General features: G+C 45.3%; 1 protein-coding gene across 1 annotated transcript; it reads left to right on the plus strand.

Annotated features, from left to right (window-relative positions):
• The first annotated feature begins 850 nt into the window (after positions 1-850).
• WHAMM (WASP homolog associated with actin, golgi membranes and microtubules) lies at positions 851-14,672 on the plus strand. Its single transcript, XM_030955640.1, has 10 exons — positions 851-1,442; positions 4,282-4,455; positions 5,732-5,882; positions 6,367-6,536; positions 7,198-7,363; positions 8,322-8,509; positions 9,880-9,966; positions 10,051-10,146; positions 10,525-11,041; positions 13,365-14,672. Exons 1-10 carry the CDS (start codon positions 903-905, stop codon positions 13,649-13,651), a joined length of 2,376 nt encoding a protein of 791 aa, XP_030811500.1. The 5' UTR covers positions 851-902; the 3' UTR covers positions 13,652-14,672.
• Positions 14,673-16,115: the final 1,443 nt, after the last annotated feature.

The following is a 16,115-nucleotide window of genomic DNA, read 5'->3' on the forward strand; positions in this document are numbered from 1 at the left end:
GTCGGGCTGAGCTGGGTGTCAGGACAAGCACCCTGGGCTCTTTGTGGGTGCAGCGCCCCAGGGCTCAGGCTCAAGGCAGTGGGGAAGGAGTGTGGGGATTGCCTGGTGTTGTAGAATGCACCAACTCATGGACTTTAGCGAGGGCCACGGGAACGATGGCCAGGAGGAAAACTGCCCCTCATGCAGCGGCTCAAACGCGGGCTGTGCGTGCCCTGCTCCCACCCACCACTCCTCACAGGAACAGCGGCTTATTCCACAAAGACTTCTCCTGCCAGCACCTGAAGGAAACACACAGGGGAGATGGGCCAAGAGTATTTGCAAGAGCATGTACTGACAGGACAAGGGGGAATGGGCTCAAATTGAGAGCAGTCTTAGGTTACATATTGGGAAGAAATTCTTTACTGTGACGGTGGTGAGGCCCTGGCCTGGTTGCCCAGGGAAGGTGTGGATGCCCCATCCCTGCAGGTGCTCAAGGCCGAGCTGGATGAAGCTCTGAGCAACGCGGCCTGGTGGAAGGAGTCCGTGCCCATTGCAGAGGGGCGGGAACGTGATCTTCGGGGTCACCTCCCAACCCCACCCATGCCATGCCATGCCATGCCATGCCATGCCATGCCATGCCATGCCATTGCATGCACGATCCGGCGATAAAGGCCCTTTCCGAGGCCGCCCTCTCGCTCTTTCACTACAGCACTGTTTATTTTCCCTCCCGCCGTGAGGGCAGCCCAAGCCCCGCCTCTGTCACGGCCTCACCCCCTCTGACCCCACCCCTGACCCCACGGTCCCGCCCCCCGCCGATCCCGCCAATGGGCGCAGGCGCTGCCGGTGACGCAACCGGCCCCGCCCCTCCCGGCGCTCGGTTTCTGTTTCGCTCCGGGGCCCGCGGGGCCGCCGCCGCTGTCGCGATGGAGCCGCAGCCCGACAGCCTGGAGGGGTGGGTGGCCGTGCGGGACACCGCCTTCGCCGAGCCTCAGCCGCCGCCGCGGCTCCGCTTCCTCGTGGGGTGGAACGGCGCGGAGGGCGCGTTCGCGGTGACCTGCCACGGGCGGGCGGAGGCGGCGGAGCAGGCCCCGCTGAGCTGGGCCGGGCTCTTCTCGGCGCCGGCCCTGCGCGGCGTCCACCGGCAGCTGTCGGCCGTGTGCCCGCGCCTGGAGCCCGCCTTCCCCGAGCTGCCGCCCGCGCTGCCCGGCGCGGCCTCCGGCGGGCTCTGGGCCGTGCTGTTCCCCGGCGGCGCCGCGCCGGACGAGGCCGAGCTGCAGGAGCTGTGCCGGGCGCTGGAGCTGTACCTGGGCTGGGCCCTGGAGCTCTGCGGCGCCCGCGTGGTGCTGGACGCGCTCTTCGCCGCCGACCGCTGCTGCGACGACGAGTACTTCGAGAGCCTGCACGAGCTCCGCGGGAAAGCCCTGCGCGGCCACCTGGCCCGGGCCAAGGAGGCCCTGAGGCGGGTACGGGCCCGGGGCCGGCCGGGGGTGGACGGAGCCGGGGCGCGGGGCTGGCCCGAGGGGTGCGGGGCCGGAGCCTGCGGGCAGAGAAGGGGCCCCTCGGTGTGGGACTGTTTTCAGTGCTCGGTTCTGCTGCTCAGCTCATGGGTGCGCCTGTGTGAGCTCCGGCTGGGCTCCCTTGGGGGCTGCATGCTAAGCCTGGCAGTCGGTCCCTGCTGCTGCGGGACTCCATCGATCGGGGCAGACTCGCCAGACTCACGTGAGCAAGGGTGACCAAGTCACTGATACCAGCTCGCTCCTGCTGTGTTGTCCAATGTCCAGATTTGTGCTTACACAAACACTTTTTTATTGTCTGGAAGCTACAAAGTCACTTTCCGAAGTACTGAGTGTCATTGGTGTTGGAAGTGCACCTTTATTAAGTGGGGAATAAGCCACGTCCACGTGGGCAGTCGCTGTAAGACATTGGGGCTCTTACTTAAGCTGCAGGCACTCCTACAAAAACACATTGCTAAAAACATCCAGCAGCGTTGGGCAATGGGTGAAACAGTAACCGAATAGGAGAATACAGTCATGTGCTAATTTTCTAACCTCCCTGAGAAGGTCTCGGACTACATGTTTGCAGTGATGCTTGTAACTGAGGGATTCTCAGTCTTTTTTTAAGATCAAACCTAGTCCTGATCCTATACAAATAAGTGGTTTGTATTCAAAGAAATTGTGTAGGGGTTTTTGTTGTTTTTTTAAGTGTCAAATTCTGCCCTAATGATTGAAGTAATGATGATGTTAGTACTTTGTTCCTTTGGTGCCTTGGGTTTCTTCTCGCTACAGATGTGTTCCTGGATCTTTTCCCCTTTTTGTAAGGAACTATTCGAAGGGTGGTGTGTAGTGACAGAGTTGCGGTTAGGACATCGGAATGTTGATGAGTTACAGATACTTCAGGCTCAGCAGTGTGGTGCTGCTGTTTCTTGCAGTACCTGTTTACAGTCTTATTTTCTGGCAAAGTAACCTGAAAGATGTTTTATGAAAGTGATCATGCTTTGGAGGAAAGTTATAACAGTTGACTTCAGCTGTCCTTCTCTTTCCTGTTGCAGTATTTAACAGATGAAACAACACTACTTTTTCAGAAAGACATTGTTTTTAAAAACACAGCTTTAGTTTACATGAACATGTGCCTTGTTTTATACAAAAGTCAGTGTCTGTCACTGACTAACAGTTCACAGCCCAGTTAGAAATATCTTCCAGCCACCACGTTCTTCTGGAAGCAGCACGAGCCTGTTCAGCTCTGTGGCAGTTTGGGGCTTGGTGGTGAGGTACAGCTTGGTGCCTCTCAGTTACTCTGTGATTTCCAGCTATGTTTTAGACATGGCTAAGGATGCTGTAGTGTGGTGTTGTATTTGCAGGCCTAACAAGGACATAAATTCTTTATACTGTAATGTAGACCAAGTTATGGAAAATTCAAGAAATAGACATTAAACCAACCTGAAGTACCAGAGCATCCTTTTTTCCTTTTTACATTAATGTCCTTCACTAATACTTCCCCTCTACTCACTCTAAGCATCCTCCAGGAGCAGCATGACCCTCACTTGTTGCTTTTAGAGTGGGAATCAGAAAGTCAGCTCTTGTATTTGTATTTGGCTTCCATAGTGGGTCAAATGCAGACTGAAATAGCTGCAGATGGGCCTTGGGATTGTGTCAGAACTGCCACAAGCTCCTGGGGAGGCCCAAGAGGCTGTCACACTTATGGGATTATCAGAAATGTTGGAGTTCACATTCTCTTGTTCCCCTGTCATGCCTCTGCCAGGCCTGCAGACAGGGTGGGTGGGAAATGCCCTTGAGCTGACTTCCACTGATTTTCCCTGGGGAAGTTCCCACATGCATGGGAACTCTGCTGTCTTACCCAGACTCAGCTGGCAAGAGCAAACATGATGGTTTAATTTCAGTGCTTTTCAGTTGCAACACAACCCAAGCTTAGTTTTTTTTTAATGCTTTTTCTCACTACTGGTGGCACACACACCCCTCCCATCCCCTTCCCTCTTTATGGAGCTGCAGAGCACACACTGTTCTTCCAGGAAGGTCTGTTTCTCAGTGGAACTTAGCTGTGCTCTCTCAGCCAGCTCACTATCCTGGCACGTAGAGCATGCCATGGTCTCTGCCAGCTGGTGTCAAAGAAAAACCATTGAAGCTGTGATTGGTACCAGTAAACAAATGCAATTGAGGGGAAATCCCCAGCTTTTTGTCATAGAAGGAAACAAATAGGACCTACTGTATCAAAAGGCAGTAATTCCGATGGAAGAATTGTGACTTACAAAGTGTAATACCACTAGAACTGAGGTTAGAATTAGCTATTATAAATTATACAAATGCTAAAGGAATTTAACTGCAGGGTGTATCAGAAGTAAATGCCAGTCTGGGTTTTTCTGTGCCTGAAGTCAGAAATTCTGGATCCAGAAACTCATTAGCAGGCATTTAGTAATTGTGGAAGCAATGCAACAGCCAGTTTAAGAATACCTTGCTTGTCCTTCCAGTACAGACTTCCCAAGATTCCCATTTATGTTTATAAAAAGCAGCAACCAAGTCATCTGCTCACAGTTATTAGAATGTTTCTGGTAGACACCCTAGGCAGGATGCTCCTTGCAGGCTCCTGATGGAGTGTGCAGTAATTAGTGCCTCTAACAGTGTGGAGTTTGGGGTATTTTCACCTGGGATGGCTGCAGAATGCCTGGCAGAGGCCTCCTGTGCAGTGGGAAGGAAGTGTTGGCTCTGGAAGGACAGGTCTGGAGCCTGGCAGCATCCAGCACACACAAATGCAAAGCAGCCGTGGCTGATTTACCTTTTATCCCACTAGGTTCTGCAGCAGCATAAAAGTGCTGACACAATGGTGGCTTTGATGAAGGTTTATGAAGAAGAAGATGAAGCTTATCAGGATTTGGTCACCATGGCAACACAATTCTACCAGTATTTGCTGCAGCCCTTCAGAGATATGCGAGAGCTGGCGACACTGTACAAACTGGAAATCCTGGTAAGTCTGCCTTTACAAAGTGAAAGGCCAAGCTACACAGTGGGGCATCAGCTGCTCTTGGAGCACTTCAGGCTCAAATCATGTAACATTCCCTACTTCTGGCTCTACCTGCTTTTTTTCCCTCTGCCAAGCCACCAAACATGACTGACAAATTCAGAGTTAGGGCAGAGCCGCTCTCAGAGGATCTCAGAGTCCATGATAGTGGCTTGACTAGAACTGCAGCTGACTTCCCACTTAAAAGGAGAATATCCCCAGGCTCCACCTCCCTGGGGTTTACTCTCTGGGAGGCTGAATTTACTGCAATATAAGTAGCCTTTTTTGTGCCACCTTCCCATGGGATTACTTTTGTATATTCAGAGTGTCATCCCCAGGAATGCTGATGCACCAGATTAACTTAGTTGTGGAGGAGACCTTCCCACTCAAAGGAGTTTTCTAATACTGCTACAACCTGCTAGAAGTGCAGATGGAAGCATATCAGTTGTCACTGCATTCACTTTGTTTTATGTGCATCTTAAACTGGAAGCACATTCTGAAAGTTATGATGCCCCTGGAAACAACAGCCATTTACTATGTTGATTTTCCCTAAATAGTGTGTTAAAATTAAAGTGAGCTGTTAATGTTCTCAAAGAGAGCAGAACAGTTTTAAGTTCAGATTAAGGTGCTTGGATACTGAAGGTCTAAACCTGTGACAATAAAATGCTCAATGTATGTCCTGAAAATTAAAGTGGAAATTGGAAAGAATGAAACAAAGATTGTATTAAAAAAACCCTTTAAGGGATATTTAGGCTCATTTGAAATATAATTCTTCTAAAAATTATTTGAATACTAGGCTTCCCGTGTCTCCTTTGTGGACTTGAAAACATTCTCTTCAGTTTCTTTTCTGTATCCCTGTTCCTGTGTGAAAGAGCTGCCAAACTGGAGAACCTGCTGGTGCAATGTGCTGTCAACACGTGGGGAAAAATAGAAGAGAACATTGCACATAGAAGAGTTACTTTTAGTAACAATAAAAAACACTTGTGTTGGATGTAATTTTAAAGATGATAGTTTAAGAAATATTTTAAGAAGTAAATTAATCCAAATGTGAGGTCAGGATTGGGGAACAAAGGTTCTGAATTAGCCTAGAGAATGAGAAACAGGAATGAGCAGTGATTCACTTTGTGACAGGTGAGGGGAAGGTCGCGTTTGCCACCATTCTTGAAATGTCTCCAAGTGCAGCATAGTGTGGCTGCACCTCTGTGGAAACCAGGTGGTAACTGAGAATTTTGTGTCCTTGTAGAAATCTTTGCAGTATGATAATCTGGGGCCTAGAAGAGTAGCAGCTTTGCAGAAGGATGCTGATGAATGGACTAAGCGAGCTGAGAGTGCTGTGTGCTCCATTCAGGATATCACAGTGAACTACTTCAAGGAAACTGTAAAGGCTCTGGCAGGTAATCAAAATGACTTACACAAAAGGTTGTGTAAATACCTAACTTAGGTGACTGAGAGCTCTTATCTCTGTGCAGAACCTGAGGTTTGGGTGAGTGTCCAACTTAAGAAAGAAATAACTTCATTCACTTAAGATTTATATCTTTTAACCAATTTGGTTTACAGCTTGGATTTGACTTGCCTGAGATTTACAGCTGCAAACCTCTGCACAAAACCATGGGTGCTTTTAATGCTTGATGTGCAAGCCTCAAGGATTTCTGCATGTGAACAGAATATGTTGCTGCGCAACTGTTAGGGTGTACTTCCATGGTGCAATGAAGTATTTTACTTACATGTATAAGGTCACAAATTCAACCTTGTAATCTTGTAATTTCTAAAGCTTCAGAAATAGTTTAATAAGATTAGCATTTTTAATACTTCAGAAACACACAAGAGCTATTAGTACACTGCATTTCTCATGCTTTACTGCCGTGTTTTAATCTACAGCAATGCACAAACAGATGGAGCAAGATGAGGAGAGATTTGGTAAAACCACCTGGGCATCAGCTTTGCCACGACTAGAAAACCTGAAATATATGTTAGCAAAAGAAACCCTTCAGCATCTGAGGGCGAGAGAGCTGTGCCTGAAACAGAAGAGAACTGGCATTCAGAAACTTGTAAGACCTTACAAAGCCTCCTTTTCTGTCACTGTTCTTTGAAGGGCTGATCAAAACCTACCAAAATGGTCATGAGAATAGGCTTTTCAAGTCTATCTATGCAACAATTTAGGTTTTCAGCACAGTTTGATGTTGTGGAAAATGCGTGTCTGCAGCTTTTTAATTGCTCCTGCATGTTTGAGGACACTCAGCAAAGCTTAACATACATGCTTTTAGACTTCAAGTATCATTTGAGCATTTGTGATAATAATCTTTGAAATTGTTTCCTTTTAGGGAGATAAAGACCAGATATTATTTTCAGAGGACACTGAAAAATTAAGATACTTATTTAATACTAATCTTTGATGCCATGTAACTGCTGCTAGGAGTACCTGACATTTATTTTCCAAGAGTAGTGTACTGTACCATGTGTAATTGTTTTCAGGAGCAGTATCATTTGTACAGATTATAATGAAGTCTTTCCTGGTAAAATGAAGGTAAATTTAGGTTAATAAGGCTCTCTGCTCCTCTCAGTTTCTGCTCCAAGCCATTTCTAATGCTCTGTTGTTTTCCATACCAAAGCAGCTGCCAGTTAGACCAGGCTCCTTACAGGCATTTGTGCATCCAGACATGTTTCATGTGAGCATATTTTGTTACTAATGCTTTTTATTTTCCGTTACAGATGGAGAATCTTGGTGAACAAGAAGAGAATTTAAGTATAGTGGAGGAGCTGGAAATACAGTATTATGAAACACAGCTGGAATTATATAATGTACAGCTTGAAGTATTGAAACATGAAGAGATGCTGCTTATTGTACAGCTGGACACTATAAAGAGACAGATTAAAGGTGAGAATAAAATATTATTTAAGCCCATATTCAGAACACGTAAGTGACATAGCCTGCTCTGTTTTCAATTAAAAAGAAGGATGTCATTGCTTGGGTCTTGCTAATAGAAAGCATTGCTGGGAAACATTAATGCTGTGGTACCATCTGATATTTTGTCTTTAATTAGACACTTTAATTAATTAGGCACTAATTTGATAACACAAGTTTTTAAAAAAGCCACAGCGGTTGCTCATCTTGCTAGCAGCTGTGATATGTGCATGCCCTGGTTTAGCATGGAGTAATTTATATTGACAGTACTTAACTGCTCTAATAGCTGCAAGATCTGTGCACAGAAACTGGGTATCATGAACCTGCTGAAGTAGGTCCTGTAATTCATCATCATCTATTCTAATCTAACATGTAGAAATTACAAAATGCATCCTCTAGTGACAAAAAGAGGTGGTTATAGCTAGAATGGTGCCTGAATACTACTGTCTTCCAGTTTAAGTGTCTCTTTGTGACACAGTTACCCCAAGTTAGGCACCACTTGTATTCTTATTTGTGCTTATGAATTCTCTGTTACCACGTACACTGTGAGGTAAACATCGCTGCCACTTGTTACATAACTGAAGCGTGGTAAATAGTAAAATAAGACACCCAGTGCTGATCAGAAGAGTCTTCCATTTTCCAGGAAAAGCTCCACTTGGTGAAGGTAGGAGTTGGAACACAGGGAGACATTTGAAAGAGGAAGCTAAATAACAAATGCTAACAGCATAAATTTGATCCTGCAAAGCAGCCCTGTGAGTAGCGTGACATGTTTGCATATGACTGTGAAGGACCCAGCTCGGCTCTGGAGCTTTACACTTACTCATAACTAACTCACTGCCTTCAAAGGCTTTGAAAATGTCATTAGCTCTTTAGATGTTTAAATAACTGTGGCAATTTTTGGTTTCTTAAAAAATGCCAAATACCTTTTTAGAGAAACAGGATGAAGTTGTTTACTATGATACATGTGAAAATCCTGAGGAGCTCAAGGTCATTGAACAGAGCATGGGACAACATTACGCTAACTTGTCAGCAATGACGGTGCTGAGGCAGAAGACAAAGCAGTTGGAGACAAAGCGTGGGACTGTCTGTGCGAGGAGAGCCTACCTCAGGAACAAAAAAGTAAATGCAGTCCTGGAGATGTGCATTTTCTTCAGCTGATGTCTTGACTCACAAGGGATGGACAGGAAACAATTAGGGAAGTTTGGGTGGAGCGTGCAAGATGATTCGTGACTTGGTGCCAAGGCCTGCAAGCAGAAGGAGGGGCAATGTGATTTTAACAGCTTTACACTCCTGGTGTGGTGCAAGTGTGTCTGGCTTGGAACGAGAGCACAAACTTACCTGGGTGACCCAGGTGTTCTCCCATCAGCTAGCCCTTACCAGAGCCCTGTGGGGCCAGCTAGAGCTTCGCCCTAACAGCCTTTTCCAAAGCAGCTGCAGTAGAGGAGGAAACTGACCTTCTGTGGAGGAAGCTGCAGTGACAGGACAACTCACACACTGATGCTTTACCTTTGAACAGGAGGAAGGGGAAACTTTAACAGCTCTCAGTTCTCTGCAAAGGGCAGTTTTTCCTTTGTTTCCCAATCAGAGCAGAACACTAGGAAGACAAAAGTTGACTCTTATGAACCTTCTCAGTAAGAGGAGTTTACCTTACACCTGCAGTTCTGCTGAGGCGGAGAGCAGAGCTTAGTTTCAAGTCTGTCTGATCTTTTATCTCTCAGTAGCCTGGACAAACTGGGAATTACATTGGAAATGTTTTGTGAGCCATCATTGTCTTGCTTGCAACTGTTTCCTTGGCAGACACTTCTTTTGCTTCTGTTTTCATTTACTTAATTGCTGTCTATTGGTTGTATAACACTGAAGCCAAATGCCACATGGTTTGCAAATGCTTGTCCAGCCATGTGGATGATCCCCCTCTGTACAGAGACACAAAGCAACTCCCAGAGAAAATACTGAAACCTGCAGCTCCTCTGTGGCACTTGTTACTAACAGAGTACCCTTGCTAGGCATTCGTTGTGCTTCCCATACCTTTGCTTCCCTGCCTTTTGTAATTGAGAGCTATGCAAACGAGGGAGAGGGGGAAAAGTAGTTTTGCATTTTTCTAGTGCTTTGCTAGCTTCCTTCTTCCTCATGTCTTTGCATGAGCTTGTTTCTTCTTTTCTTTTTGTCTCCCTTTCTTCTTTTTTTTTCCTTTCTTTTTTTTAACTAAATTGTAAGACAGAGGGGTTGGGTCACATCTGGATACATTTTTGCTGCAGCATGAATAAAAATATGGCTGATTAGGAGAACATTTGCTTTAGCCATGAAGGAGTCCCACAGACTTCACCATCAGGGTCTCACATCTCACACTAGTTGAGCTTAGCCATCTTTCTTGGCACTGCCAAGCACCCAACCATGGTTGCTGTTTAGTGGCTGGTGCCCAGGAGTTACTGGCAGAGCTGGTGCAGAGGAAGTGTGAACTGAGAGTTGCATGAATTCTGCTCTTCCCCCAGGATCAGTGTGAAGCGAGCCACCGGCAGAGACTGCAACAGGCAGAGGAGAGCAGAAAGCGCTTCCAGCAGCACCACAGCATCCAGATAGTGAGTACCAAACAGCAGCCCTGGGGAGTCTGGCAGCTGCTGGTTTTCACACACTAAGGCTCACTTACTTGTGTTTTAATGCAGAAGAGAGACAAACAAAAAGAAGAGGAGAAAAAGAAAAAAGCTTGGATAAGCCAGGAACGTCAGAAGACGCTGGAGAGGCTGAAAGTATTCAGGGAGGCAAGTACTGTGAACTGCAGTAGTCCTAGGTGGTGTCAGAACATGCCAGAAAGCAGCCATAGCTCACATATAAGCGTGGTCCCAATCAGAGGCAATCCTTGGGATAGCCTAAAATAGGGTTATGTATAATGAGTACAGGGGATTAAATCTCCTAAAGATAGAGTTTCTGGGTGTGGACTTTGTTGCAAAGAATACAGGTGAGGAAATGGCTTTGAAATAAATGCTTTATTATTCATTTAAATTTATTCAGGGTTGAATTTTCTGCTTGAATGGGTGAGTGGGACAGTTCTGTGCTCTGTGGCTTTTTATCTCATTGGGGTTGATGTTTTGGCCAGTCCAATGGAGATGTGACCTCCTACCTTATGATTTCTTTTTCAGAAGTGTCCAGCTCATGTTGTTCTGAAGACATCTCGTCCCCAGCCTCGCTGTCCCAGGTTGCCAGGAGGCATCCCTCAGCAGGCTGTGGTGCTGTCCCCTCCCCCTGCATCGAGCACAGGGGCAGCCCCAGCAGCTCTGCCCCCTGCACCCTCTCCAAGAGTAAGGGCAGCTCTCGAGCAGCCACAGAGCATTCTGCTTGTAGAAGACAAGGAACCAAAAGCTTCATGTCAGAATACCCCAGCAGACATCCCTGTCCAGATTTTTGTTACCAATGGTGACACAGAGGAACAAAAGCACAGCGAGGAGTTGATGGGCTCTCCATGCTCACCACCTCCTCCTCCTCCACCACCTCCTCCCTTGCCCCCTCCACCCCCACCTCCCCCCCTACCTCTCCAGTTAAAAACACCATCAGCAACAGAGGATAAACCACTTCCCCTGAGCTCTGATAGCCCCTCAGAAAGCCCTGCACTGCACAATCAGGATGACTCATCCAGGAGGTCTATAAATAATTGCATAGGTAAGTAGGCTCACATCAACTGGTGCTTTTTAATGCATTTCCTGTATTTTTGTGGTCTCCCTCCTCTGCTTCTGGACAGGAATAGTGTGTAGTTTTGATCAGGAGAATGAGGCTCCTGGAAAGCTTAGTCTAAGAAACTCCATAAAATAACACTGACCGTAGCTCAGGATGTTAAATGAGTAACAATGATTTGTGTTTCCTGTTTGAGATACTTCACAGGGTCCTGATGGTCCAGTCAGAAAACCACTGTGGGTAAATTTGTAGCTGTACTAAGGCTACATTTTAGTGTTCATGATGTATGTACTACAGAGCTGGTAATTGGGCTGCTTACGTGTCTAAGGTGTGCGCAGCTTTTGTCCATTTACAATTTGCTTGGTTTCTAAATAAAGGTTTTCTGAGGGAGGGAATTCATGCAGAATCCAACCAGGATTTGAAAGGCAGGTGAATAGCTTTGGCATACATTCCTAGGGAAGAAATTCTGCACTGTTACACCTTTGCTTTGTTAGCAGGATCATGGAGGTGTAATTGAAGGCTGAACTTGGCAATTGTAGTAGTTTGAATGAGAAAAGAGCTCAGCAGCCTCCCAGGGCTGCATTGGGTGCATCCTGCTAACAGATTTATTTTTGTCTCTGAGGCGAGCGGATATTTTGACTATGTCAGAGAGATTGATCTAAGCTGGAAGTTCTGCTTTTTTTTTTTTTTTTTTGTTGTTGTTTTTCACAGTGGAGCTTATGCTAGAATGAAGAATGTCATTAAGCATGGTACATTCCTTTTCCTTTTCAATTCTTCACAATACATCCAAGCAGCCTTTGTATCCTATCAGTTCAGAGGCAAACCACAGGCAGAAATACCAGGGGAAGTTCAGCGTTTTCAGTTCTTCCAAGCTGTGGGGAAGTACAAGCAGCTGAAGGGCTGAGACACAGTTGAGTTACCATGGCAAACTACTGTGCATCCAATGCAGACTTCAGTATGGGATATCCATGGGATAACCCTATCACAGATACTCTTAAGAAGCCTTGATTAGCAACAGAAGTTGTACACCACAGTAGTCTGATTACTATTGGAACAGCCTTTCTGGTAGCTAGTATTTTCTGCCATTCATGGCCTAATATTGATGTCTTTTCATTATTTTTGGATAAGAAAATGTGTTTTTTTGTTTATTGAAGAGATCTGATTATTTGTTTACACCTATTTCTTGAAGAAAGCCATCATGTCAGTAGCTCAACAGTAATTGCTAAATTACCACAGGAACTTACTGAAACAGCTTCATAAACATGCTGGTTTTAGTTATGGGCTACTCGTGTCTTTGTGTGTTAAAAGCCAGGAAAGGCTTCTTTTCTAATTCGTTTGTTTGACTAATCTTTTACCAGGCAGCCCATTTAGGTATCAGACTTAAGACTCTTACTTGTAGACTTTGTAAGGCAATTTGGTGGATCTTTGCTTGATCCTTCTCAGTCTCTGAAGGTACCACAGGATTTAGCAGACTGTTACATTTCAAGTGGTTGATGTTAATCACATAACCTTGTGTGCACTGCGCATGGCAAAAATATTTCTAGCTGTGAGGCACAGATGGTCTGGACCTATTGCTGTCCAGGGAAACAGCCTCCCTGTCTGACAGTCTGGAGCAAGCAGCAGAGTGTCCAGCAGGAGTAAAACACAAATTAGTGTGTATCAGGAGGTCTAGTGGAAACTCTCAGTATGGTTTCCTTCATGGTCTGCAGTTCAGAAACATGAACCTGAGATCTAAATCATGTTGTAAAATAGGAATTGTTTTCTAAGTCCATGCAGAAGAGAGCTGCCTGCATAGGCCTGATCTGGCTCCCAGGGACTTCAGTGGTGCACTTTAAAGCCCATCTACTCAAATCCTTTCATTTTTCTCTTGGCTGAGCAACAATGCAATTGGCGGTCTCAGCAGGCTTCTGGGCAAGCTAGGAGGGATGGTGGATTGTTTATAACACAGAATGCAAGAGATTTTTTTTGTTCAGTGAAATTTTTTTGAAAGCCCATAAAGTTGTAATGAAAAAGAGCGTTGTCCTTTGTGTATAATTTCTTCCTTAGAGCACAGCCTTATATAATGATGATGAGGCACTGGATTCTCAATTCAAGACATAAAAGCTGTAACTGCTTTTTAAAAGCGGTTCCAGAGCCTGCTGTTGCAGAGCTTGAAAGAGTCTGTGCCAGAACAGACCATTCTCGTACCAGCACAGACCATCCTAGGGCTAGCACAGATTAAAGGAAGAGCCCTGAGCACTTGGGTAGGGCTTCATACCTCTTAAGTGTGGTTGTCTCATTTTTCTGGTAACAGTAGCTGGATGTGTTGCAGGTTCCATGGATGAAGTTTTGGCCTCTCTGAAGCGCAGTGAAGTTCACCTTCGCAGAGTGGAGCAGCCAAATCCCTACACCTCTGTGAAGGACAGCATCCTCTCTGCCATCAGGCAAGGGGTTAAACTGAGGAAAGTGAATCGAGATGCTGACAGAGATGGCAGCAGAGGATCTCCTAATGAGCTGGAGAGAAGCATTAAGGCAGCCATGCAGAGAATTAAGAAAGTGTCTGCTGATTCTGAAGAAGAGGAGGACAACGATCAGAATAATGGAGAATGGGACAGCTAACCAGCCTAACCCACCTGCTGACTGCAACAGTGTGTGCCTCATTTTGCACATTGTAGAACACTGTCCCTGTCAAAATGAAGGAACTGTGTGATTGTGTGTCGTGTTCTCATAGTCCAAAATGTCTTGTAAAGTAAAAGAATCCTGCCGATTTTCTGTAGGAGCTACAGATTCATATTTTTGCATGATAAATCATACTCCAAATTATGCTTGCACTAATAGGTGTTCCTGGCTCAACCATGTAATGTTTTCACCACATCTGAAGACAGCTGAAATGCTGGATTTAAACATATATTATTTAGATTGTTACCACACAGTGGGTAATGCTATCACAACAAAGTTTAAGGAGTGAAAATATAACTGAAAATCTCTTTTGTCAGATAAAAGTAGAAGCAAATCTGTGGTGACAGAGGCAGACCAAAAAATGTAGCATAATCTGGAATCTTTCACTCCTACCTCCATTGTCCAGAAAGTTCTTAAACATTTTGCTTGTCTAATACAGCTCACTCTTAAATAATTGTGTGGGTATTCCATTTATCATCATGTTACAAAGTGTGCACTTATGGATGGCTTGATAATGCTGATTGGGAAAATCAGTTTCAAGTTTGAAATAAACACTACTGCAACAATTACTGAAAAGTTTACTTTTTTAGCTGAAAGGTTAAGTATAGAGAACTTTTAGATATTAAATGTTTTTTCATGCATCTACATTTACAATGACCTGTTGACATGAAAGAAAGAGCCAAAATATTGTATACAATATTTTTCAGGATTTAGTCCTGTAATGCAGGGCTGCATTTCTCCACTGAGAACCTCAATGCATGTTTATAGCTACTGTCATGAATTTAAATTACCTGATGGCCTTACAAATGGCAGGTATTTACATTGTGCCTGGAAGCTGACTATTTCAAAATACATTCAATTTAGAGACTCTTGCTATTTTGGGTAGATAGTGGCACAAATGATTAAAGCTTATTTTTTTTGAAGTTTATACTGACCCTTAATAAAAATATATCTTAACAGAGGAAGTTGATTCAGCGTGCTGTCATTTTAGGACACTGCTGTGAACTGAGCATTTCCTAGTACCCTGGGTTTTGATAGCAAGTGGCAGCCATACAGCAACTGCACTCTCACTAATGGTATATGTAAATGCCCTTATTTTCCCAAATATTTATGAATTGTAATTTGGTAACACAATTGAAAATGCGGTGCTTTAATTCCCTGTTCTGCTGTAGACCAGCAGATCTGTTTAATCAGCACAGTATATATGTATGCAGCAGTTTTCATGCAAGAAGCAGAAGCAGCAGCTGGGGGTTCATTTTTTACTGTTTAAGCACCTACTGCTCTTTGGATTGAGAAAAAACCACTGGTTTTGGTCCACTGCTATGAAACCAGAGACAAAGGGAACATCAGCACAGGTCAGGTGTTACTCAGCTGGGCTGGGGGCAGCAGGGCAGAATCCACCCCAATACTGAGCACTTCCCATAGACAAAATCATCCTGTGAAAGCAAAGATTTCTTCCCCAAGGGTACCCTGGGCAGAAGGGGTGCTCAGCCCAGGGGTGGTGCTGGGGCTGAGAGCTGACAGCTGTCCCAGCCATGCCCTTTATGGTGCAGTTATTTAAAGCTGCATGAAGGGTGCAGGGCTCGGCTGCCTCCCCCTGGCTGGTGCTTCCTGCCAACAGCACAGAGCCCTTTACTGATTCACTGTTGCATTCCTGGGAAGTTGCACACAGCTTAATGTAGAGAATTAAGTGAGTTGCAATTTCTCCAGCAAATCTTACAGTTTTTGTGTGTTTAGCAGCAGCACTTTTACTCAGGAGAGGCCATCTGAGGATCAGCACCACTGGACAGTGATTTCTCCGGCTTAAGAGTTTCTTTTGTAACCGTGCCTGAAGCTCATCTGGGTCTGATCTCATGTTCAACAGAGCTCTACATCCCAGGCTGAAAAATATTCTTGAAAATCCACTCAGAAGCTGCTGAACCCACACGTTTTCTGAAGCCTGTTTTATTTGCTGGACAGCCAGCAGGTCTGCTGTGTGGAAAATGGGCTGCTGCAATTTTCTGGTTGGTGTAGAAGATTTCACCTCTATCAAGTAATCCTCACTGCCTGCTTCACCACCAAGATTTAATGGATCCTACTCAGCAGAGTAGCTGCTGCACCACCAATTCTCCTGGATGTCAGAAGCACAGCCAAGGTAAACAACAGGAGCACTGGCATTAGCCTAAAGAGAAGAAGGTGAGAGAGCAGTTTTCAAATACATAAGAAGCAGCTGCAAAGAGGAGGGAAGTAATTTGTTCTGTGTGTTCACAGGGAGATAAGGGGCTTAAATTACAGCTGAAATGATTCAGGGTAATGGTAGGAAAACCTTTCTAACAAACAATGAGAGCAGAGAGGTGCAGGGACAGGTTGTCTGGAAAGGTGGTTTCTGTCACTGGAAGTCTTTCTAAGGAGGTAGATAAACACC

Source organism: Camarhynchus parvulus, chromosome 10, assembly GCF_901933205.1.
Source record: "Camarhynchus parvulus chromosome 10, STF_HiC, whole genome shotgun sequence".
Lineage (NCBI taxonomy): Eukaryota > Metazoa > Chordata > Aves > Passeriformes > Thraupidae > Camarhynchus > Camarhynchus parvulus.

What these genes read in the sequence shown, in the direction of transcription:
- WHAMM (XM_030955640.1), top strand. Translation starts at nt 903, where the DNA reads ATGGAGCCGCAGCCCGACAGCCTGGAGGGGTGGGTGGCCGTGCGGGAC. An exon ending in AACTGTAAAGGCTCTGGCAG is followed by an intron (nt 5,883 to 6,366) that starts GTAATCAAAATG and finishes TTTAATCTACAG; the next exon opens with CAATGCACAAACAGATGGAG. An exon ending in GGCTGAAAGTATTCAGGGAG is followed by an intron (nt 10,147 to 10,524) that starts GCAAGTACTGTG and finishes TTTCTTTTTCAG; the next exon opens with AAGTGTCCAGCTCATGTTGT.